Here is a 26,176-nt window from a genome sequence, read left to right as displayed (position 1 = left end):
GGACATCAAAGAAATGGTGGCATGAGAGATCCCCTTGGCCTCTCCCCCTGAAATTACAAGTTAACCAATTATAATTCAACAAAGAATCTGCTGCTCAATACAGAGGCAGGCCTGAGGTACCTGTGCATTGAAACATCTAAAGGTGGGCAACTGGGAATAAATAGGGAGATGAGGAGGGAGGAAAGCGCAGTCAGCCTGCAGAAGTAGCCATGGCTTAGCTTGGGGAGGGGAGGAAGCCAGTGGTAGCAGGCGGAAGAACAAAATGCTGTGGGGGGTAGCCCAGCAGGGTGAAGAGTGTGTGAGTCAGCAGATGCCTGACAGAGCCCGGGTTTCTGCCATGGAGCTCTCCACTGTGGGGCCAGTGATGGTGTTTCAGACAAACAAATGGAACCACAGAGTCCTACCCCCCGGGCTCCCAAAACTCGCCTCCAATTGCCCTCGAGTCCAGTTGAGGAGCATATTATCTGTAAACCAAGAACTATTGCAGTAGGACCCCTATTTCCCTCTGTGAGTGAACCCCAGGTTGGGTACTTGGAGCAAGACCCCACAGAGGTCAGGGGTCACCATTACAGTGAGGGCAAAACAAACCCTACCTGCAAGCAGCATGCCTATACTATCCTAAGGACGCTGTAGAAGTCCACTAGACCACAGAGCTAAAAAATCTTGCGAATCAGCGCCATCTACTGGAAAATAGTAGAGGAAGCTGTTATGGGTCATTAAAATAGATATAAATGACTAGACAAAGAAGAATAGCAAATGACATGAATAACCATGGTAACAAGGATGACCAGAAAGAAAATGAAAAATCCCCAGAAAGCAAGATGAAACACATGGAAATACATGATATAAATAACAGAGATTTCAAGATAGCAGTTCTAGAATTTTAATTTTAGTCTAATCAAAGTCTACTAGTAAATAAATTATATTGTTTAAGCAAAGTATAATTTGGAAAGTTAGTCTCTTTGTGTGTACACTTACGTACATATCCATGCAAGTATTTTTAGGGATAAACAGGAGTTTTTAAAGTGTGTATTCTTCAAAATTGTCGTCAATTCTTGTACTCTTCCAACAGGTGTCATGAAAGAGAGGACTGATAATCTCATACATATTAACCATGTTTTTTCTTGTCTTATCTTTTGATGCTTTGACATTTTGGGTCATGCTGACCCTGAAGGGACTACCCTCCCAGGGCTAGCCAATTCCTGGAGATAGTCAACAACTCACACAGCAGCCCACCTTTATTTATTTATTTTTTTAAATTAAATCTTTATTGTTCAGATTACATTTGTTCCTCTTCCTCCCCCCCCATAACTCCCCTCCTTCCAGTTCCCGCCCCACCCTCCGCCCTCACTCCCCACCCACTGTCCTCATCCATAGGTGCACGATTTTTGTCCAGTCTCTTCCCGCATCTCCCATTCCCCTTCCTCCCCCCGCAAGAATAGTCAGTCCATTCCCTTTCTATGTCCCTGATTCATTATAATCACCAGTTCATTCTGTACATCAGATTATTTATTCACTTGATTCTTAGATTCACTTGTTGATAGATGCATGTTTGTTGTTCACAATTTGTATCTTTACCTTTTTCTTCTTCCTCTTCTTAAAGGACACCTTTCAGCATTTCGTATAATACTGGTTTAGTGGTGATGAACTCCTTTAGCTTTTCCTTATCTGTGAAGCTCTTTATCTGACCTTCAGTTCTGAATGATAGCTTTGCTGGATAAAGTACTCTTGGTTGTAGGTTCTTGGTATTCATCACTTTGAATATTTCTTGCCATTCCCTTCTGGCCTGCAAAGTTTCTGTTGAGAAATCAGCTGACAGTCGTATGGGTATTCCCTTGTAGGTAGTTGACTTTCTTTCTCTTGCTGCTTTTAAGATTCTCTCTTTGTCTTTTGCTCTTGGCATTTTAATTATGATGTGTCTTGGTGTAGTCCTCTTTGGATTCCTTTTGTTTGGGGTTCTCTGCGCTTCTAGGACCTCTAAGTCCATTTCTTTCTCCAGGTGGGGGAAGTTTTCTGTCATTATTTCTTCAAATAGGTTTTCAATATCTTGCTGTCTCTCATCTTCTGGCACTCCTATAATTCTGATATTAGTGCGCTTGAAGCTGTCCCAGAGGCTCCTTACACTATCTTCGTATTTTTGGATTCTTTTTTCATTTTGCTTTTCCGATGGGTGTTTTTTGCTTCTTCGCATTTCAATTCTTTGGCTTGATTCTTGCACTCCTCTGGTCTGCTATTGGGTATAACATTCTTTATTTCAGTCCGTGTATGCTTAATTTCTAGTTTCTTTATCGTAGCATCGAGGGTCTCATTAGTTTTCGTGAGGCTCTGCTCAAGTTTATTGCAAGCCCTCAAAATTGCGTTTTTTAGCTCCATATCCTCCATTTCTGTCATGTTTTTTTGTCTCCGCATCTTTTATGCTTTCTTGGTGCACCCCCTTGTGGTCTTTGTGCGCAGTCTTGTTCTAGTTAAGCCTTAATTGTTGTAGTTAATACTAGAGGGATTTGACCACCAGGCCGACTGGCTGTGAGAATCAGCTGTGTGGAAAACTTCTGTCCTCTGGGGAGGTGCTAATCTAGCCTTTGCCTGAGGCGATCCGGCAAATGGCTCTGCGCAGGGCTTGGGCGGGGCGGGGGGGAGCAGTTATGGCTGCTCTCAGTCCGTCCCCAGGGGCTCTGCCTCTCTGTCCCAGCAACCGCTGCAAACCTCGGAGGGACCGTAGCCAGACAGTCCTGCTTCTCCCGTTTGAGTCTGGGTCCCTAGAGACTCGCCCGGATCTGGAGCTCAGAGTCTGCAACTCCCTCCTGATTGAAAACGACAACCGTGCCCTCAGCCACCAGCCCGCTTTGCGCGCGCACCCCCATACCTTTAAATTTTCCACACTGCGCCTCCTCTGAGCCTCCTAATGCTGTTGTCTTTGCTTCTAGTTGAAGAGTCTCTCCTCAGCCAGCCTTCCTGTGGTTCTGGTTGAAGTCCGTGCCGTCTTTTAGTTGTATTTTTGAAGTGGTTGTTTGCGGCAGCAGTCTCCGGTGTTTACCTAAGCCGCCATCTTAGATTCTCCGCAGCCCACCTTTCAAATCCAAACCAACAAATCCAGAACCCCACACCCCAACCATCACCTCCACTGGGATTCCATACACAGGGCCACTGTTTCCTGATCCTAATAATCTCAGGGCCAAGTATCAGACAACTAGGAGTCCCTATGCCCCAGAATCCACTGAAATTATCCAAACTAGTCAGTCCTAAATCTGTCTGCTCCTTCCCATGGAAACCATAATAAAGGCTCTTGCCCATGGTTTTCCTGCTTCCTCTGCCTCCTTACCTACCTTGGTGGTACCCCATGTGGGCCCACAAAAGCATGGCATTCCCCCCACCCCTTGGGATCTGTGAGTATAACAATCTTTTCAATGGCAGTTGTCTCCTGTTATGTTGGCTTTGCTGTACCTAAATAAAAACAAAGTCTTTATTTTAAAACATACCATGTGAGGTTGCTTACTGTTTACTGTACGTACCTCCATCTTAGGCAAACAAGGGTGCCATCATCTCTCCCATTCACCAGAATGGTTTGTCCATCCAATGAAATTCTCACTGACTGAATTCCATGCCCCTGGTGAGAATGACTCCGACACCGAACAACTGTGTCCTTAATAGTTTTAGGAAGAAAGTGTAAAAATTACTAACAATTCTATCGCATGGTTTTTCTAAGGGGGTTACGTGTACTTTGCTTGTTGATAAATCTTTTTCTATTTGTTAACAGCGTTTCAGTTGGTATGGAAGTAGCCTCCGGGTGATACAGAGCACTGCAAATCCCTAGTCCAAACACGTTCACCAATACTGAGTCATTCTCCCATTTGTGGTAGTATGGAAGGAGAAGGATTATCATCATCAATGTATAATAGGAAAATCAGACACAGAGAAGCAAATGACTTGCTGAAAGCTATGAAGTTAAGGGAGGGGCCTTGAGCAAGCAGAGGGACAAATTTACATGACTTCAATAATCAGGCAGGTTCCATTTATGTGCAAAGAGGCTGAGTGTGATAAGAGAGGGTGATGGGCACAGTGAGAAAAAAAAACGGTTAACATGCTCGCCCAGCTGGTGTGGTTTAGTGGTTGAGCATCAACCCAGGAACCAAGAGGTCACCAGTTTGATTCCCAGTCAGGGCACATGCGCCGGTTGCAGGCTCGATCCCCAGTCGGAGGTATGCAGGAGGCAGCCGATCAATGAGTCTTTCTTATCATCATGATGTTTCTATCTCTCCTTCTCCCTGCCTCTCCGAAATCAATAAAAATATTTTTTTTTGAAAAAAGGATAACATGCCCCACTTGGAGGACATTAATCATACCAGTTTAATTAGAACCCAAACACATCACTAATTTGGTACACAGGATAACAGTTTAAGCCTCTGGACTAAAAACTGGGATTTCTGCCCAAACCGGTTTGGCTCAGTGGATAGAGCCTCGGCCTGCGGACTCAAGGGTCCCAGGTTCGATTCGGACTCAAGGGTCCCAGGTTCGATTCCGGTCAAGGGCATGTACCTTGATTGCAGGCACATTCCCAGTAGGGAGTGTGCAGGAGGCAGCTGATTGATGTTTCTCTCTCATTGATGTTTCTAACTCTCTATCCCTCTCCCTTCCTCTCTGTAAAAAATCAATACAATATATTAAAAAATAAAAAAATAAAAACAAATAAGAACTGGGATTTTTGTGTCATGCTGGTTTTCTCAAAACTTAATACCTTAAATTTTTTTAAAACTTTTTGAATAGGTAATACATTTAATGGTTCAAAATTTAAGACTATAAAATTGCATGCAGTGAACTTTTCATGTCAGCATTCCCCAACCACCTCCCAAAGGCAATACCTTCAACAATTCAGATATTTTTATGCAAATAAATAAATGTTTATACACTTTTTAAAACATAAATTACAGTATAATACCTAGATTATGCACCTTGCTTTTCTCCCCTAACAGTGTTCTTGGGGTTCTTTCCATCTTGTTGCATAAAGATTGTCTCATTCTGTATTACAGTTGTGTACTATTCCACAATTTACTTATGTTTTGTTTATGTACCATCATTTATTCATCCAGCCCTCTGTTGATGGATGTTAGATTGTTTCACAAACAATGCTGCCATGGATAATAACCTCATATAGTAGGTACTTTACATAAAATAACCCCCAAATCTTTGACATCTTGCCATATCATGCCACTATCACTTGTCTTGTACATTACAAATCATTTGAATAAGACACAGTGTACCAGAGTTTACAAATTGTTCACTCAAAAGTAATCTCTAAGGGATTTAAGGTTTTTCCTGTATAATAATAATAATAATAATAATAATAACAACAACAACACTTTTGCCCAAGTGTGTTCCAAATATGCTTTCTTGCACATGTGAGCAAGAATAACTGGATGGGCACAACCAGGGCCCAGTTGATCTGGACTAGCAGGCATGTGTCGTGTGGGTCTCTGAGAAGCTTCAGATGTGCGGGGTGAACCCTGGATAAGAATCACTGACTGCATTCCATCATACCGATGACCAGTACAACTCAGTTCCAGCATCACATAAGAGTCAGGTGGGGGCAGCAGCAACCAGCCCAGAGGCCCTTCAGGGCAGGCAGATAGCAACAATAATCCCTAGGTTTGCACAGCCATTCACTGTGGCCAAAACAGTTTTCCCTACATCCTCCCACTGGCTCTTGCCAGAATCCCACTGGTGAGAGCAAGCAAGGCTTCCCTAATATTACAGAGGGGCATCTGAAGCTCAGTGAGTTTCCAAGACACACAACCAAGTGGTGGAGGAGCCGGGCTGGCAGTCCTGCCCTCGGCTTTTTCTTTGCAGTTCTTAGTCCCTCAGAAACTTAAACCTCGGCACATAAAACACCTAATGTTAAAGTAATACCTTCGGTGGTAATAGGTTATGCCTCAGTTTAAGAAAGAATTCCAATTCCTTTCCTAAGGGTTTTTGCTCCTTATACAAGATCAAGATATACATCCCATAATTTTTAAAAAAAGATTACCAAAGTTTTAACGTCTCGGATATACAGAGTTCCGCATTTAGCTCTTGTTATGAGCCACGATCCATGCCCAGACAGAGAGAGCATTCCAGGTCCATATTGTTTGCTCTGCACTTTTTGGTATGGCTTGAGAATGTAAATGCCACTATGTTCCTGCCAATCAAAGAAAATGATTGCATTACAGGAAAGACCAGGGGAGCAGCATCTTAGGGTTTGCAGTTGTGCATACACAGTCAGATTCAAATGTGCAAACTCAGTCACTGGAAATAAACTGATACAAAGTAGGCATCTGTATTTGTATCACGTTTTTCATGTTTATTTGCAAATAAAAGTTCATTTTGACCAACTAAGAAAAGTCTTTATATGTTAGTTACCAATAAAGATCCCACACTATACTGACAATATTTCTCACGAATCATTTTCATATAACCCCATGCTCAAGTAAAAATAAATTGCTCAATATACCCCCTATGTGTTTCACATACTCCCATCTCCAAGCCTCTGCACACACTGTGACTTTTGTCTGGAATGCCCTGCTCCTCCCGTCCCCACCAATCCTACTCCCTCCCAACCTCAGCAATCCCATTCCCTCAACCCCCAGAAAGATGGTCCACAATATTTCCCCATGTCTCTATTTTGTACAACTTTGCTTAGGATTTAAGTACAAATTTCCACTGAAAATCATCAATTCTGTAGCCCCGGACACCTGTGGGATATATTTTCTAATATTAGATTGTTTTTTCAAGGCACTAAACTAATATTATGTCATCTGTATATTTATCTGACAAGTATGATATATGTAACACAAGTGTGAGGTTGCTGCAACGTATTTTGAAAGATTAACAAGTCGTGTTCAAGGAAATTATGTACTATAATAAAGCCGTTTGTTAACTGGACTATAATGTTTAAGCATGGATCAAGTCTAAGTAATACCCTGTGTCAATCTTGATTGCTGACATAAATGATGGCAAGCTTAAGTTTTGGCATACTTTTTCAGGAAGACAATAGCAGCAGATGTACGGCACGTCATTACAGAAACCGTATATTATTCGACTTTGGAAGTCCAACACTGCAGAGGACAGAGAGTGCTCTATCTCATACAGGAACTTATGAATGAGTTCATCTCGCATCCTCCCTCTTTCATCAGCAAAGTTTGCAAAAACTGTAAGATTTAAGGAAGAAGAGAGATCAAATTGTACCATATACTGATTTTATTTTTTGTTAAAAAAATATTATGAAAAGTGAAATAAAAAATTTAAATGCTCAATTAATAATACAGAGGCTAGTCGGTGATAAAAATGATTTAAAAACAACTTGGCTCCATTAGAAATACTTGAGTATTAAAAATTAATAGTGAATATAATATCTTTTATAAGGCCTTAGTTAGTTTCATCAATTAAACAGAGCTATATCATTCAAAGAAACTCATGATAATCTTTAATTAAAACATGGCTAATTAAAATATAAACGCACTTTGAGGTTTTTAGCTCTCTTATGTTCTACAGTTATATATTTGCAAAATAGCTACCTAGATATTTGTTACCTAAAACAGAAAGAGTATCTATTTTATCAGACCTCTGGCCAGAAAGCTTTCTTTAGAATTTCATCAGTGAAAGTAGCACCACAGCACCCTAGATGAATTTGACTATATATATTTAAAATTACAAAGAGACACCACAAAATGGCAAATCAACTTGACAAAAGTGCCAGTTGATCCCGTTTCTTTTCCCTGGTAATTGGATAGATTCATATGAATGACAAGGCCTAGAAGAAGTCCACATTTCATATTGTTTAGTAGCCTCATTAGTTTCACTTTGTAAGATACGCAAAAGATGGCCATTTTACCTCTTCATGTGTTAAAGGGGGAGGGGCGATGCTATCAGAAGAAGAAGGAAAAAAAAGCTATAGCAACTACTTGTCTGGGTCCAGGACAGACTTGGTTGCTTGGTTTTTCTTTACCTAGTGGTAGTATTTTAGGCAGAGTAAATATTTCCAGCCTGCTCCGTCCTGTCGCTCGAATTGGAGAAAGCACCATCACTTCCACTATGTCTGTTTCCAAAAGAGACACTGTGGATATCTGTAAAATGCCTTTGATCACCTCTGAAAGAAAACAGAGATCAACACAAGTGCTCATCGTTAAGCTTAAGGAGTCTTTATCTTCCCAAGCAAGATATCACATTATAGAATTGCCTTCACTAAATCTTTAGATCCAAATTTACTAGATATTTAGACTGACCTTTCAACGTAGTAAGTGATGAACAGATAAGGGGGTCTCCTGATAAGATATCTGGGTTGGCCAATTCAACCCAGCTTGATGGGCTCAGCGTCTTTCCCAGGCAGGAGGCCTCCAGGGAATCCTCCAGGCCTACCAAACTCAGACACCTGCATGCTCTGGCCCCTGGAATGCCCACTCTACCTGGTTTGCCCACTCCCAATATTGGACAAATATAGCCTTTAGTGTTCTTTGCATCTTAGTCAAGGTATTGAGGGTGCGTGCAGTGGAAATACACAGGACTAGTTTGTCCTCCAGAAACCTAGATAATCGGATCTCTGCATTTTATACCTAGTAGGTGAATGGATTTTAAAAATATATTCAGGTGAAATAAATATATGTATTTAGTACTTAAAGCCAGAGAGAATATATTAGTTCTTACTGTTTATCATATAAGTGCCATCTTGCCTCTACAAATGTGGTTTACTTGGGTATTTAAATAAATATTATTGAAAAAAGCTGGATATCATTTTGTTAAAGAAGTACAGTGGGGCCTTGACTTACGAGTTTAATTCGTTCCGAGACCGAGCTCATTAAGGAGCTCGTTAACTCAAATTACTCTATCAACTCAATGCAAAAAATCAGCCGAGAGACAGCTGGTATCTCAAAAAACTCGTTAGTCGGGACACTCATAAGTCAAGGCCCCACTGTAACATTAAAGACTCATGTCATAAAACTTTCTTTAAATATCTTTATTAAATAGAGGTCAAATATTATTTTTAAAAAATATTTCAGGGATAAACAATCAAACTTCTCTTTGTAATAACATTAGGAATACTTAGCCATTTCATTAATTAATTCATTGATTGATACAAGAAAATTTATTTAGTATCAACTATGTACCAAGCAGATACACCAAACACCTCTAAATATGATATAGGAGTTCTCTTATGTAACTTTTAACAGTTATTTAAATATTTCTCTTTTAGAAAATAAGCCACAAATAATTATCTATAATTATCTATAATAACTATAGCCCCATTTTAACCACCTTAAGTTCTTTGGAATAAAGTGACCAATATTTTAAATTAATAAGCATTTTATGTAGTACCTACGTATCCAAAAATCTGAAATGAGCTTGAGGGTTTGGCATTGATAACAAAGATGTATCCTTGTAATGTCCCAGCTAATAGATACAGTCCTCGCTGGTCATAACTGGAAAAGAAGAAATCTGATTTTATTTGTTTCACTAATAAGATGGTAAATATTTATTGAACAACAGTACAGAGATCCATTCAAAACTAGTCATTCTTATGGTCTGTGATTTTTCAATATTATCTGACCGTATAAAAGCCAAGCGAGTATGTATAAATGTAATCATTACATTCTAGGTTAATGCTATTTCCAAATTTCAACACAGTCAAGAAATTCCCTTAAAGATGGGCAATTATTTCATCACTAGAGGCCCAGTGCATGACATTCATGCATTGGGGGTGACGGGGCCCTCAGCCCAGCCTGCGCCCTCTCACAGTCCGGGACCCCTCGGGGGATGTCCGACTGCCATCCTAGGTAAGCCCAGCTTCTGGCTGAGCGTCACTCTCCCTATGGGAGTGCACTGACCACAAGGGGGCAGCTCTTGTATTGAGCATCTGCCCCCTGGTGATCAGTGTGCATCATAGTGATGGGTCGTTCCGCCATTCGGTTGATTTGCATATTAGGGTTTTATTATATAGGATAAGTAAATGAAATACAACAGCAGAGCTTTCTAGATATTTCAAGTGGAAATAAGCAATTCTGAAATAAGTGATGAGTACATGTCAGTACCCTTCAGGACTAGTACCTGGCAGGAGGAGGTAGGATGTAGTGAAATGGCTTCCACCTTCATCAAATTAGAAAAAGTGGGGAAATACAAATTAGTATACGAGAGAAGGTATCTGAGAAAGAAGATGCAACAGAAACATGGCACCGAGGAGAGGTGTAACTGGAGGGTGGTTACTGAACCTAAATTCCCTCATTTGTGGAATAGGCGCAAGCATAATACCTTCCTGAATGGTGGGATGAGGATCACATTCAATAAGCTACAATGTGTGACAGGACACAAATGTCAGTTCTTATTAAAACTACTATTATGATAAACTAACAAAATAAATAATAATAATAATAATGATAATAATAATACATGAGTCCAAACCCAATGTCTCTATGCTATCTTCTTAAGTCTTGCTTCAAAAGATTTAAAATCATCTAAATGCCCACCAATATGCTATCTTTTAAAAATGATAGTACATTTGTATAATGAAATACTATATATCTGTTTAAAAAAAAGAACAAGGAGGGTCTTTATGTGTGGGTAGAAAACATTCTACAAGATACACTAATAAGTGAAGAAGAAGGAGGAGGAGGAGGAGGAGGAAGAGGAGGAGGAGGAGGAGGAGGAGGAGGAGGAGGGGAAAGGAGATGGATAACACTGTATATGGTTTCCTCCCATTTAGAGAAAGGCAACGACTGGACCCCCACTGCCTGGGCTCTGATCCCCACACCTGCCATGTACACCTGTGTAATATTAGGCAAGTTATTTAAGCTCTTTGTGCTCATCTTCCTCATCTGTAAAGTGGAGACAATACGAGCATCTCATAAAGTTAATACAATAGAAGTGCCTGGCACACACTAAGTGCTTGATAATTATTTGTGTAAAAAAGAAAGTGTGCATTTTTTTTTTTTGCTTGCTTATGGATAAAATATCTCTGGAAAGAAGACACGAGAAATTGAGAAATTGGGAACAGGCTGCCTCCAGAGAGGAGAACTGGGGTTCAGGGACAAGGGTAGGATACCTTTCACTACACATCCCTCTGTACTTTTTTAAAACACTGAACAGGGTCAATATATTAATTTCCAAAAAAACCCACTTATAATTTAAAATGTAAAGGAATTATGGCTTCACTGGAATTCTCAACAGACAAGTCTAACAACATTGCTGCCAGAAGCAGGCAGTACTTACAGGAGGTGCTGAATTTCGCTGTCAGAAAGATGGACCATGTGAATTTCCTCAGGGGATGCAGTCTCCAGGATATCAATGAAGTAGACAGAGCCATTCACAGTCCCCACTGCCGCAGTGAAGGAGGAGGGAGAGCAAGCCAGAACTGTCGACTGTTTAAATAAGCCCCAGATGCTTAACTTCATGGTGCCAAAAAAACCCCAAAACAAGCGCACGCGCGCGCGCGCGCGCACACACACACACACACACACACACACACACACAACAAAAAAACAAAGCCAGATCTCCTACATATCAGAATTCTACGGTTTATTGGAAAAGAATTAGAGAAGAGTGGCTCATGTTGTGTGGTATGACAAATTATCTATTCAACATTTCGGAACTAACCAATTGTATAAGAAGTCTCAGGAATCTGTACATCTTATTCTTTTATCCTAAACTTAGAATGATAAAAATATAAAAAAATTTCTTGAACTTTAAGTAATGGCTTCATTTTCATCCCTAAATGGTTATAAGATTACACCAATAATAATTAAAAATAAAATAATAAATTTAAAATAAATTCCTAGCACCTTTTTGACATCTTTATAGAATGTTAAATATTTTTTAAAAATATGTTTTTATGGATTATTTAGAGAGCGAGGGAGACAGAGATAGAAACGTCAATGAGGGAGAAACATAGATTGGCTGCCTCCTGTACATCCTCCACTAGGGATTAAGCCCACTACCTGAACATGCACCCTGACTGGGAACTGAACCATGACCTCTTAGTTCATAGGTTGATGCTCAACCACTGATCCACACCAACCAGGCTAATTTTATTTTATTAGTTTACAGTCAACATTATTTTGTATTAGTTTCAGATGTATAGCAGAGTGATTGGACAATCATATACTTTACAAAGCTGTCCCCCCAATATTTCAAGTATCCGCCTGGTACCACACATAGTTATATATATGATTGAATATATTCACTATGCTGTATACTTTGTTTCCAAGTAACTACTAGACAATTTTGTGAATATCCACTGAGAAACCCTCTCCTATTTTCAGGGTTGAGTGGAATAGATCTGACTCATTTCAGGGCTGAGCATTTCTCATCCCCTTGTACAAAGTGATTAGTGCAGGGATGTATTAAGATATTAGAAGACATTTACTGAGCCTTCTAAAAAGGAGAAACTTTAAAAATAAATAAAAAGGAGAAACTTCCTTTCTCTTCCTCCTCCCACTGTAGCAGGCTCTCTTTCCTGATAGTCTGATGGGGGCTTGGCAGCTGTGGCATTTGGGCACCACTAAATGAAGCCTAAGATGAAACTAAACACATGCTACTCAGACAGAAAAACAAAACAAAGTTCTTGGTAATACCATTTGAGTTGCTGGATTGAGCCTTAACTGAGGCCAGACAATTTCTATACTTTATAACCTTTTGAACCAAAACCCCTACTTTTTAATTTTTGGTTCAAGCTGCTTACAATGGCAATTTTCTTTCATTTCTAACTAATCCCCTTGAGGTTAGACGGGACCATTTAGCTAGTTATGGCCAAGAGGATATTTTATTTCTGAGTAAAAGCACTTAACTGCGAATTCAAGACCCTCTAGCACTCTCTTCCCATGCCATGAACCAAGGAGCTATTCTGTTGGAGGAACCTCCATTGGCCTGTCTCCCTGAGAGTCTATGTGGAGCAGAGACCCTGTCAATCCACAATGAAATTATACCATGAACGAGAGAGAAACCATTAGAATTTCAGAAATAACTGCAACCACAGAAAAACTTTTCCTTTCCTATACACCAACGTAGTGCCTCAAGTTCCATCCTCTGGGCTATAAAATATACTATATACACAAGAATTACTCTAAATATATAAGGTAAAAATGCAATAAGGCATCTGAAACTGTATTGCTACAGACTATTGACAGGTGAATATGCAAAAGTAGATTGGGTTAGAATGCAATATATTTTTAGAAGTCCATTTATAAGGCATACTTACAGGTGTATTTAGAGAAAGCCTGCTGATACAAGTACCATCCTCTATCCACCAAATACAAACTTCCCCTGAATATGTGACTGTCTGCAAAAAATTAAAAATAAAACTCTAAGTGGAAAACAAGACTCTGTTTTGGAAGCATGTTCTAAATGCTTCTCTAGTATGTCTACCACTCTGATTATTTAGTATAAAATTTTATTTTACTTATGCGGATTATAATTACTTCACAATCTCGACATCAATACTTCTGATTTTAGGAGAACCAAGATGGCGGCATAAGGTATAAACTTGTACATGCTGCCCCCCACAACTACAACTATAAGACAAAGCAGCTATCATCCAGAACCACGGGAAAGCTGGTCAAGTGGAAATTCTACAACTAGAAGGAAAGTAAAAAGCACATTGAGACCGGGTAGGAGGTGCAGAGGTGCCAAGAACAGAGGTACAAAGGTGCTCGCGAGGTGGCTGCATCTGGGTGTGTGGTTTTTTTTAATCGGAAGGGGATACAAGCTCTCGAATGCACTGAACTCATTTACGGCGAGACTCTGGGGTCCCAGACTCCTACGGGGAGAAACTGGACTGTCTTGCAGCAAGTTGGAAAGCAAGGGTGGCTTTCTCGCAGAGCTGCTCACAGGGATCATTGTTGCTGTGGGGGCGCGGGACTGGGGACGCAGAGGGACTCTGGACTCAGAGACACGGAGTAGCGGAGACTCGAGGAATCGCGGAGAGGCTGACGACAGCCATTGCTGTTTGCTCCGCCCTGCTGATTCTCTGAGACCCTGCCCCACTCAATTTACATCTCCAACCAAGCTGTGCGCAGCTGCGCAAAGGAATCATCTGCACTTTTGCAGCCTAACCCAACAAACTGCAGCTGGGTCAGAGAGCTCCAAAACTTCCAAACCCCAAACAAAGAGGAGAAATCTGCTGATTTGCTGTAGCTCCTGCTGGGTGGACTCACACAGTGGTTGACTTGGAGATCCAGGAGCCAGGGTACCCCTGGTCAGATACCAGATTTCAACTCCTCACATCCATAAGGGACACACTCAAGAAGCAGACTCAGTGAGCACCAAAGCCCCACTGAAGCAAGTCCTACCCCATAAGGGTGTCTCCAGCACAGCAGTTCTTCCACTGTAGACACAGTGGGTCCTCACAGTCAGCCAAAAATGTGGAGACAAAGAAACATGTCACAAATGAAAGAAATGGAGGAAAGCAAACTAACAGAGGACATAGAGTTCAAAACCATAGTTATAAGGCTACTCAAGAATCTTCTACAAACCTCCGAGGAACTTAGTGAGACCTTTAAGGATCTTAATTAGAATGCCAAAAAAAATGGAAAAGGACCAGTCAGAAATTAAACATACACTGACTGAAATTAAAAATAATATACAGAGATCCAACAGCAGACTAGAGGATCCCAAGAATCAAGTCAAAAATTTGAAATACGACGAAGCAAAAAATACCTATCCAGAAAAGCAAAACGAAAAAAGAATCCAAAAATATGAAGATAGTGTAAGGAGCCTCTGGGACAACTTCAAACATACCAACATCTGAATTATTGGGGTGCCAGAAGAAGAGAGAGAGCAAGATACTGAAAGCCTATTAGAAGAAATCATGACAGAAAACTTCCCCTACCTGATGAAAGAAATAGACTTACAAGTCCAGGAAGTGAAGAGAACCCCAAATAAGAGGAATCCAAAGAGGACCACACCAAGACACGTCATAATTAAAATGCCAAGGGCTAAAGGCAAAGAGAGAATCTTAAAAGCAGCAAGAGAAAAACAGTTAGTTACCTATAAGGGTGTACCCATACGACTGTCAGCTGATTTCTCAACAGAAACCATGCAGGCCAGAAGGTAGTGGCAATAAATATTTAAAGTGATGAATAGCAAGAACCTACAACCAAGATTACTCTACCCAGCAAAGCTATCATGTAGAATTGAAGGTCAGATAAAGAGCTTCACAGACAAGAAAAAGCTAAAGGAGTTCATCACCACCAAACCAGGATTATATGAAATGCTGAAAGGTATCCTTTAAGAAGAGGAAAAAGAAGAAAAGGGTAAAGATAAAAATTATAAACAACAAAGTGACAACAAATGAACCTAAAAATTAAGTCAGAAAAAACTGGTGAATATAATAGAAGCAGGGGCATAGAAAGGGAGTGGACTGACAATTCTTGGGTGGAAGGAGGTGTGGGGGGTGTGGAAGAAACTGGACAAAAATCTTACACCTATGGATGAGGTCAGTGGCAGCGGGTAAGGGCATGGGGTGGGGTGGGAACCAGGTAGAAAGGAGCTATGGGCGAAAAAAAGAGGAACAACTGTAATAATCTGAACAATAAAGATTTATTAATTAAAAAATACTTCTGATTTTAACAAATATTAACTACTATTTTTAATATAACTTAACTAACATAATTACTAATTAGGATTAGAAAAGTAAAATAAATACTTTTTCTGTGTAACATAATTGAGATAAAATTCCTTAAAATTCAGTGGGATTATTGTCTGATGAATAAACCTAGAAATAGAAAATTTTACATTATTGATTTAACTAATAGACTTTGTTTTTAAGAGCAATTTTAGGATGACAGAAAATTTGAGCAGAAATCACAGAGACTTTCCTCCTCCCCCATATACATAATTCCCCTATTATTGACATCTTGTATTAATGTGGTACATTTGTTACAATTGATGAACCAAAATTGATACATTATTATTGACTAAAGCCCACAGTTTATACTATGGTTCACTATTTGTGTTACACACTCTATGGGTTTTGACAAATGCATAATGACATGTATCCACCGTCACAGGATCGTACAGAATAGTTTCACTGCCCTTAAAAGTCCTCTGCTTTACCTCTTCATCCTTTCCTCCCTCTCTCCCTCCCCACTGGACCCCGGGAAACCACTGATCCTTTTCTCTCCATAGTTTTGCTGTTTCCAGAATGTCATATAGAGGGAATCACACAGCCTTATCAAATTGGCTTCTTTCCCTTAGCAATAAGCATTTACATTTCCTCTATGTCTTTTCATAGCTTAATAGCTCATTTCTTTTGAGTGATGAATAATATTCTATTGTATAAATGTACCACAATTTATATATCCATTCTCCTATTGAAAGACATCTTGGTTGCTCCCTTTGGTATTCTTATTTTTGTTTCCCCCTGTTGTTTTTGGATTTCCCATGAGATTTCTTAAATAAGGTCTGAGATGTGCATATTTTTCCATTGCAATCCCCCTGGTACTGGCTCCAGTGTGGTTTCTACTTCTGGGCATCAGCTCCACACGATGTGATTCTCTGTATCTGTCTGTCTCTATAATTTTGGGGGCAGTGATCTTTCCCATGACCTCAATCTGATGGATCTAAGAAGAATTACTGATTTTAAATTCATTCAGCTTTTTTTCTTGTTGCGAGGCTTCTTACATGCTGGACTGGAATCCTGAAGTTCATAGTGTTCATTTTTACAAATAATTTTTACTCTTTCACAAGATCAAGACTGAAAGCAGCTTTAAATAACTGCAATGTGGTATGATTTCTGTTCTTTTTTACGACTATGGAGTAGGTAACATGAAAATGTGGATCAAGTGTCTAAACCCTAAATGTGAAAACCTTGTATGGAATTTTTAATTGAGTTGAAACAAACATATGAATATAAATAATGCTTATCAGAGAACACCTGGAGGAAAAAATCATATAATCAGAACCTCAAGATTGGAAGAAAATTTAAATGTTAACTATTCCATAATCTATGTATTTTTTACTTGTTAGAACTCCCCAAATCTTAATGGATTTGCTGATAAATCATATGAAAAGTAAAATATGTTTCTTGAGATAAGCAATAGGTAAATAGTTAAACACCTAGAAAAAAAGTTTCTTTTCTAAATATAGAGGTTTCTTTTCTAAATCTAGAGGGTGGGCTTTTCCCTAAGTAGATGGAATTTATGTTCTGTGCATGGCAGCTCTTTCATTTTCACCTTCAGATGGGACTGCATCACTTTGAAAGAGGGTAAATACTAATAATTTAACCAGTGTTGATGACTCATTAGTGATGAATGTGTTTCAAGGTCTGGCTTGGAAAGTTTGTATGGTGAATGCAAACAGAATGGCTCCTAAAATTTCTGTTGTTTTGGCAATAGAAATTAATATTATGGAGTACCAAGATGATGATGTCATTTAACTTGGGAATACATTTGATGATGAAAGTGGTTGGCATTTCTACCACATCTTCAAGAATAATCTCTACCTCCTATTTGCATCAGTTTGCACACAAACTTCTAAAATCTCATCTTTAAATCCTATTGTAACACAATAAAATATTCCTTACCATGCAATGTTCATTTCCGGGTGTGATTAAGTCAATTGCTTGAAATTTCCCATCACAAGCCTCTAGGATTTTATCCAAGGTTGGCTCCTCACCAAAAGTATAAATATAAACAGATCCCTTTAAATATACCAAAAGAAAAACAAGAAAAAAAATTAATTCAATTGTTATGCAAGCAGTTCAACAAATACATGTTAAATGCCTCCTGTGAGTAAAGCACTAAATGGGACTAGGTGATGGAATATTAGAAATCAACTCCTTAAGGCACTGACCTTGAGAATCTTGAAATCTAGATATATAATGTGTTTACTGATTCACTCAGCATAATCAATAAGTGGGTCTTTATTCTTTTCTCTAATTCAAGGCATTTGTTTTTTAAGTTATAAAACATAACAAAAAACTTTTTTTTCTGACTTTAAAAATAATGTCTGTTGTGCACAGGGAGACCTGTACAAAGCCATTTATGTAAATAATATATTTATCTTATGGGTATACATTTTTAATAAAAGTATACTTAGTAAAGGTATATGTAATAAAGTATATAATAATGGTAAAAAAATAAAAATAATGTCTGTTAATGTAGAAAATTTGAGAAATGTGGAAAACTAGAAAAATTGTTAAGATGAACTAAATCCTATCATACTAGATCATGCTGGACACTAATGAAAGCTTTTAATAAGTCTTTGTGGAAATTGTGAAGATGCGGTCAAAGCTGTCACTTTATGACTTGTTTACCATTTTTAGCTCCCAAATTCACTTCTCAAAAAAAAAAAAAAATCTAGCTTGTAAGTTATGCATCTCTGCCAAGTAACTGTAATATGGTATGGTTACTTACCTAGCAATAAGAAGTCTGTTTTCTACTAATCACAAGTTCTTCAAGTTTGAGTTAAACATGAATATTTTTTGTTCTTGTTTATGTAAAAACAATTCTGTAGAGTCTAAAATCTGGTAGATATTTACTGATTTTATGTGTCATTAATATTTCAACAGATATTAAATGGGTACACTGTGCCAGACACTACTCTGGATGCTGGGGCTACATCAAAGAACCAAATCGACAAAAAGCCCCTGTCCTCATGCAGCTTACATCCCACTGGGGGATCTGGCCACAGTGTGCTGATCATCACATGGAAGATATAGTCACTATTTCTTACTTAGATTATTGCCACATAGATGTCAGAAGTTATTCTAATTGAAATTCCTTTGAAATAACCTGCTTTTCTCTCTGACTTTGTTTAAGATTTTCTCTTTGCCCTGGTTTTCAACAATTTCACTTTGTTAAGTCTAAGGTGGGTATCTTTTTATGTCTCTTGCTTAGGATTCACTGGGCCTCTTGAATCTGTAAATTCATGTCTTTAATCAGTTCTGGAAAATATCTCTTTAAGTATTGCCTCTGACCCATTCTCTCCTCTCTGAGATTTTAATCAAACATGTTAGGTCTTTTCACTGTATCATTCATGTCTCATACCCTCCCTTCCATATTTCCTGCCCTTTTGTGGCTCTGGACTATATTCTGAATAACTTCTAATCTATTTTCCAGTTTATTAATTCTCTCTTTGGTGGTGTCCAATTTCTATCAGACATATTCATTTAATTTTTACTTTGTTAGTATATTTTTCTTTTTTTAGAAGTTCTATTTGGGTCTTTCTCCCTTCTGTTATGTTACCTTTTTTTTTTAAAAGAAAATAATTTCATGTTCTAAATATTTTAAGTTTGTTATTTAATTGTTATTTATTAAAACACTAGTGTCCTGGTGCACAGATTCATGCACATTGAAAGGGAATTAATTAGAAGAAATATTTTAATATCGCTATTTGCATCTTGCTAATGAAAAGAAAATAGGATTCTACAGCATCTCCTATCTACCTACTCCAGGACTTCTGTGAGGATCAAATGAGATGAGGCACAGGAAAATGCTTCACAAACATTTGGTAAAACTGTAAAATGTTTGCACCTGGCTATAAAGCAAGTCGGGTTCCTGGGCTGAAGAAAGGAGGCTAGTTGCTAGGGAGAGGAAACTGGGCGCTGCTACATATTGTCATTACCTGGTGCCCACAGTGACTGTTTCTGGGCTGGGCTGGGCTGTGGGCCACATTTTGTGCCATGGGGTCTTGGCAGCATTGGCTGCGATTTGGTGGGCTGTCGCTCTGGGATGATGGCAGGGCCTGTATCCCACTTGGGGGAAGCCGAGTGTTGCTTTGTAGGCGCCAGGACCGTAGTGCTGTTTATTTTTAAATGGCCAGTGCGCATCATGGCAGCTCCTGCGTTGAACGTCTGCCCCCAGGTGGTCAGTGTGTGTCATAGCTACCAGTTGGACAGATAGACACTTAGTCTTCTATATATATAGACTAGAGGTCCGGTGCATGAAATTCATGCATGGGGGGTGGGATCCCCTCAGCCCAGCCTGCACCCTCTCTAATCCAGGACCCCTCAGGGGATATCTAACTGCCTGTTTGGGCCCGATCCCCAGGTTTAGGCCCCAGGATTGGGTCTAAACTGGCAGTTGGACATCCCTCTCACAATCCTGAACTGCTGGCTCCTAATCGCTCACCTGCCTGCTTGCCTGGTCACCCCTAACTGCAAGCCCCCTGCCAGCCTGATCGCCCCTCACTGCCCCCCCTGCTGGCCTGGTCCCCCCTAACTCCCCCCCTCGCCAGTCTGGTCACCCTAAACTTCTCCCCTCTGTGGCCTGGTCACCCCTAACTACCTCCCCTACTGGCCAGGTTGCCCCCAACTGCCCCCTCCCTGCCGGCCTGGTCGCTCCTAACTGTCCCCCCACCAGCCTGGTCACCCCTTACTGCCCCCCCTGACAGCCTGGTCACCTTAAACTTCCCCCCTCTGCTGGCCTGGTGGCCCCTAACTAGCCCCCCCTGCTGGCCTGGTCACCCCCAACTTCCCTCCCCTGCCGGCCTGGTTGCCCCTAACTCCCCCCTGCCAACCTGGTTGCCCCCAATTCCCCCCCCCTCCCCCGCTGGTATGGTCGCCCCTCTCGCGCCCGCCCCCCACCCCCCACTGGCCTGGTCGCCCCACACAGCCTGCTGTTTAGTCATTTGGTCATCCCTCACTAACCCCCCTGCTGGCCTGGTCATAGGCAGCCATCTTTGTGAGGGTGTGACAGTCAACTTGCATATTACCTCTTTATTATATAGGATAGTTAGTACAGTTGTTTTAACTTCTGGTAACTATCAGAAACTGGTCTTTCCATATTTAAATTCAAATTTCTTTTAAGCAGAAAATCATTGAACTATGTTTGTAATTCATCTAAAATTGTTGCCTAATAATATAAACTGCTGCTAATCTTGACCTTTGAAGGTCATTCCATTAATTAGGAGTCTTTCTAACAGTATAATTGAAGTGAACATTTGATTTTATCCTGCATTTATTCCCTTCTCTTCTCTTTAGAACTCATTATTTTCCTTAGAGAACCACTCATGACCCCAATCTCAATCCATGTTTGGGTGGGTAAACTCTACCCAGGGTCCAAGAATAGGCTTAGCCAATCAGAGCCTAGAGTCCATATGAACATAATAATTGATACATGGTGAGAGAAGTGACCCAAATTAGTACCATGAGTCTAGATTCAAGTACATTTTTTCCATTTGGCATCTTTCCATCAAGGTCAACAAAAAGATAGAACTATAAACTACAGTTACAGACACCACAGGGGTGACTCTGCATGGGAAGGGAACAGCCGAGAGGAAACAGAGGCAAGAGATGGCAGAGAAACAAGGCCAGTGGCTTTATGGGAGCTCCTGGATTCAGATGAACGTGCCCTTTCAGTTACATGCACAAAAACAAAGTTCCTTTTGCTAATAAAACCTTTTCAATTCTTCCTTTTTTCTTGGCAACTTAAAAGAGTCCTGAATCTGGAGAGTATCATTATGCAGAATACTCTGCCCTTCATTCATGTCATGCAAACTATAATAATAAAAGCATAATATGCTAATTAGACTGGATGTCCTTCTGGGGCTATAAGGGAAGCCAGGGCTATGAGGGAAGCCTGGGTCCTGGGTGCCAGAGGGAAGTCGGTGCTGGCAGGAGGGGAAGGAAGGCCTACTCTTACACAAATTTCATGCATTGGGCCTCTAGTCTACACTAATAAAAGACAAACATGCAAATTGACTGTACCTTCGCTACATCTTAAGACACGCCCACCAGCCAATCAGAGCGACTATATGCAAATTAACCCAACCAAAATGGCGGCTGGCAGTCATGGAGCTGGAGCAAGCAGGAGGCTTGGTTGCCCCAGTGATGAAGGAAGCCAAGCTTCCCACCTGCCGCAGCTAGCTCTAAGCTCTACTTAAGGCAACAAAGTTTCAATTATAGAAGGTAAATAAATCCCAGAATAAAAAAGAAAAAGAAAAAAAGGAGAGGCTGGGAGCTTCTGTCACTGGGGTGGTTTGGCCAGCCTGAAAACGGCCCTCAGCTCCTCACCCAGACTGGCCAGGCACCCCAGTGGGGACCCCCCACCCTAAAGGGGGTATGGCCAGCCTGAAAACAGCCATCAGCCCCTCACCCAGGCTGGCCAAACCTCCATGGGGTGAGGGTCCCCACTGGGTGGGGGGCTTGACCAGCCTGCAAACAGCCATCAGCCCCTCACCCGGGCTGGCCAGGCACCCCAGTAGGACCCCCACCCTGATCCAGGACACCCTTCAGAGCAAACCAGCCAGCCCCAACCTGTGCACCAGGCCTCTATCCTATATAATAAAAGGGTAATATGTAAACTGACCCTAAAGCAGAACGACTGGGAATGACTGGTCACTATGATACACACTGACCACCAGGGGGGAGATGCTCAATGCAGGAGCTGTCCCCTGGTGGTCAGTGCACTCCCACAGGGGGAGTTCTGCTTAGCCACAAGCCAGGCTGATGGCTGCCAGCACAGCGGTGGTGGCGGGAGCCTCTCCTGCCTCCTCAGCAGCACTAAGGATGTCCGACTGCAGCTTAAGTCTGCTCCCTGCTGGTAAGTGGACATCCCCCGAGGGCTGCCGGACTGGCAGAGGGATGTCTGGCTGCCAGCTTGGGCCCGATCTCCCAGGGAGTGGGCCTAAGCCAGCAGGTGGACATCCTCTGAGGGGTCCCAGACTGGAAAAGGGCATAGGCCTGGCTGATGGACCCCCCTGAGTGCACAAATTTTTGTGCACCGGGCCTCTAGTCCTATATAATAAAAGGGTAATATGCAAATCAACCAGACTTTGGAATGACTGTTCGCTATAACGTGCAGTGACCACCAAGGGGCAGACACTCAATGCAGGAGCTGCCCCTGGTGGTCAGTGTGCTCCCACAAGGGGAGCGCTGCTCAGCCACAAGCCAGGCTCATGGCTGGCAAGTGCAGCGGTGGTGGCGGGAGCCTCTCCTGCCTCCATGGCAGCGCTAAGGATGTACGATTGATGGCAGGCCTAAGCTGTCAGTTGGACATTCCCTGGAGGGCTCTTGGACTGGGTAGGGGAAAAGCCGCGTTGAGGGACACCCCCCCCTCCCAGTTTACAAATCTGGTGCACTGGGCCTCTAGTGATATAATAATATCTGAAAACTGCATACTAAAAATTGGCCATCTAGCATACCTTCCCTGCTTGAATCAGCAACATTTTGTAACTGGGAGAAAACATCATATGCCCCACATGCTCTTCAACCTGAAGAAAATCTTCTACTTTGTAATTTGACTCTTTAATAATTAAAGAATACACAAAGCCATCCTAGAGACCAAAAACAAGATAAATGCAGAAAAATCACTTTCAGTCATTACATAGTATACTTCTGTTATCAGACAAGCTAAGACTTAGTGTATTACCAACTAATGTTTATTTTTGGAATAATCTGTGTTTACATTATCTAGAATGCCCTGTCTTCTTACCTTTATTTAAGTATCTTTTTTTAAAGTAACATATTTTGCTCAACAGCTTTTATTTTATTTATTTACTAGTGGCTCAGTCACAAATTCATGCACATTGATAGGAAATTAATTAGAATATTTGAATATTGCTAGTCACCCTTTCTCTATAATAGAAGTGTCAACCAAATTCACGATCGACAATGACAGATCAAAACACACTCATGTGATTGGCACCAGCGAGAGCTTTATATGTATTGCACATGCACAAGTCAACTTAGCCTTTTATAGATATAGAATAAACTTTATAGATATAGATATAGATATAGATATAGATATAGATATAGAATTAGACCTGCTTTCTGATATAGCTAAAATTTTTCTAGCCCAGTGAAGCACCCCAACTTCTCTTTCAGGTAATTGTCAGCAACACAGCAGTAAATATCAACACAAAGCACATTATTATTGTAGATCACGCAGGGAGAACAAAGGGTAAAATATTTAACTGCATCTGTGCAATGAGAAAACCTGAAGTCATTTTCAAGGTCCACCATTACTTACTTCTTTTCAGTTGGGTCAAGTTTCTAAACTTTCTAAATCTCCGTTTTCTGGCTAATGAAGAGAAAATAGGATTCCACCAAGTCTCCTATCTACCTACTCCAGGACTTCTGTGAGGATCAAATGAGATGAGGCACAGGAAAACACTGCACAGACATTTGGTTACAGTGTATAATGTTTGCACTCCGACTTGTTCCTGGGCTGAAGAAACTGCAAGGAGGCTAGTTATCACTAGGGAGAGGAAGCTGGGCATTGCTACATGACGTCATTACCCGGATGGACAGTTAGCATAATAGCCTTTATATATATAGGTTATTATATATTTTTATTGATTTCAGAGAGGAAGAGAGAGGGAGAGATAGAAAAATCAATAATGAGAGAGAATCATTGATTGGCTGCCTCCTGCATGCCCCTTACTGAGGATGGAGCCTGCAACCTAGTTAAATATTCCCATTTAAAAGCAGACATATTGACCAATGGAACAGAACAGAGAACTCAGAAATCAACCCAAGCCATTATGCTTAATTAATATTTGACAAAGGAGGCAAGAGCATACAATGGAGTCAAGATAGAACCCAGGACCCTTCAGTCCGCAGGCCAATGCTCTATCTACTGAGCCAAACCAGCTAGGGCTATCAAGACAACTTTTAACCATGGCTCCTGATCAAGTTTTAATTTTATCTCTTTTGCAATAAATTTTTCAATTACCTAAAATTTTACTGACCTCTCCTTTCTTTGAACTTTTCTAGCATCTATCTTCTTATCATCTTTATTATACAGAAGGCAGGGCAAATGAGGCAGAGTTTAGTGTGTGGATTGTATATATAACAATCTCCTTACCCCAAAGGACTAGTCTTAGTGTTCTTTAATCATTGTTATGTGCAATTACTCATCTCCCTAAATGGCCCAAGGGTAGGGAGTGTGCTCTTTGTTTCCTTTATATTCTTCCAGTATGCAATAAAAATGAGCTAGTTGCTTGGTTGATCATGAACACATTTAGGTAAATTTTACAACTCAAGAGGAATTTGAGTTACTTCTACAATAGTGAAGAGGCTTTAGGCAAATTCATCCATAATTTCTAGATTAGACCCCATTATAATTAAGAGTAAGCATTTGTGAGATGACTGGGTTCATATACTGGGGGGAGAGGGAGGAACATACCAGGTGCTTTCATCATTCTCTATCCCTCACCAGAGCAGATGCTCAAATCCTTCCTTTAAATTAGTTTTAAGAAAACACTCAATGCAGACTAAATGTAGGAGTGAGGGTAGCCCATTGCAAGGTTGAGGGAGGGTATTATGAACTGAGTGTAGGTTTATGAGCTCCAGATTGTTTCTCATTGATAGAGCTACATCTCTTACCTTGACAACATTGACTAGCTGCCCTTGGGGTCCTAGAGATGTAATTTGTGGCAATGGGAGCGACAAAGCTAACAGTAGTAGTCTCAGGACCAACAGACCTGAGATTTTAATGTAGGTCAGCTCCAAACCTTAGCACTGATTACCACAGCATGGAAAGGTAACATGGCTGACCCTTTTCATATGTACTGAGGCTGAGTGAACTCAGTAAGACATGGTTCCTTCATTAATAGTTTCTACTTGATGGGGTTGTTGTGAGGAACAATAAGCTAATACAAGCAAGCACTTAGCATAGTGCCTGGCACCAAATAAGCACTAAATAAATGGTAGCTATTGATACTAATTCTACCATGGCCAATAACAATATGATACAGTTAAACGAAATGGACACACACAGGAGGCTACGCTGAAGCTTTCACAAAAGGTTCCAGTTGTATCTGAAAACATAATACTTTAAGTGCACAAACAGGAATGGAATTGGGTGATGGATATTAAGTGTTTGGGGGAGCCATGGTTTTTAAAAATATTTATTTTTGCCTATTTGCAATGAGGTAGTTTTACCTCACTAGTTTTACCTCACAATGATCACTAGTTTTATATATATTTGAAATTCTTCAGAGTAAAAAGTTTTATAATAGCATCCAAAAAGGAAAGACCTTTCTTACCTAATAATAGACAAACATGTAAATTAACTGTACCTTTGCTACACTCACCAGCCAATCAGGAGAGTATGCAAATTAACCTAACAAAGATGGCAGTTAATTTGCATACACAGACTGAAGGCGGCTCCGGCCAGAGGAAAGGCCTGGGTCCTGGGTGCCAGAGGAAAACTGGTGCCAGCAGCCAGGGGAAGGGAAGGCCTATTGCACGAATCTCTTTGTGCAACGGGCCTCTAGTAAT

At 40.6% G+C, this 26,176-nt stretch overlaps 1 protein-coding gene across 2 annotated transcripts in view; it reads right to left on the bottom strand.

Annotated features, from left to right (window-relative positions):
- The window catches only part of CFAP43 (cilia and flagella associated protein 43), an 87,866-nt gene that overhangs the window by 42,409 nt on the left and 19,281 nt on the right, over positions 1–26,176 (bottom strand). The window contains exons 8-16 of one of the 2 annotated variants that reach the window (XM_070432338.1): positions 23,095–23,226; positions 17,534–17,650; positions 13,211–13,291; positions 11,227–11,375; positions 9,340–9,443; positions 7,976–8,116; positions 7,006–7,178; positions 6,020–6,169; positions 3,510–3,640 (exon numbers count right to left, since the gene is read on the bottom strand). In XM_070432338.1, coding sequence (XP_070288439.1) covers positions 3,510–3,640; positions 6,020–6,169; positions 7,006–7,178; positions 7,976–8,116; positions 9,340–9,443; positions 11,227–11,375; positions 13,211–13,291; positions 17,534–17,650; positions 23,095–23,226 — 1,178 coding nt within the window. The remainder of the gene's footprint in view (positions 1–3,509; positions 3,641–6,019; positions 6,170–7,005; positions 7,179–7,975; positions 8,117–9,339; positions 9,444–11,226; positions 11,376–13,210; positions 13,292–17,533; positions 17,651–23,094; positions 23,227–26,176) is intronic. The other variant, XM_070432339.1, reaches the window with a different exon arrangement.

This window comes from Myotis yumanensis, unplaced genomic scaffold (genome assembly GCF_028538775.1).
Source record: "Myotis yumanensis isolate MYYU_CA2020_CCGP unplaced genomic scaffold, mMyoYum1.0.hap1 SCAF_13, whole genome shotgun sequence".
In the NCBI taxonomy this organism is placed as follows: Eukaryota; Metazoa; Chordata; class Mammalia; order Chiroptera; family Vespertilionidae; genus Myotis; species Myotis yumanensis.
Note: the sequence above shows the minus strand (reverse complement) of the source record. Positions and strands in the feature narration are given on the sequence as shown.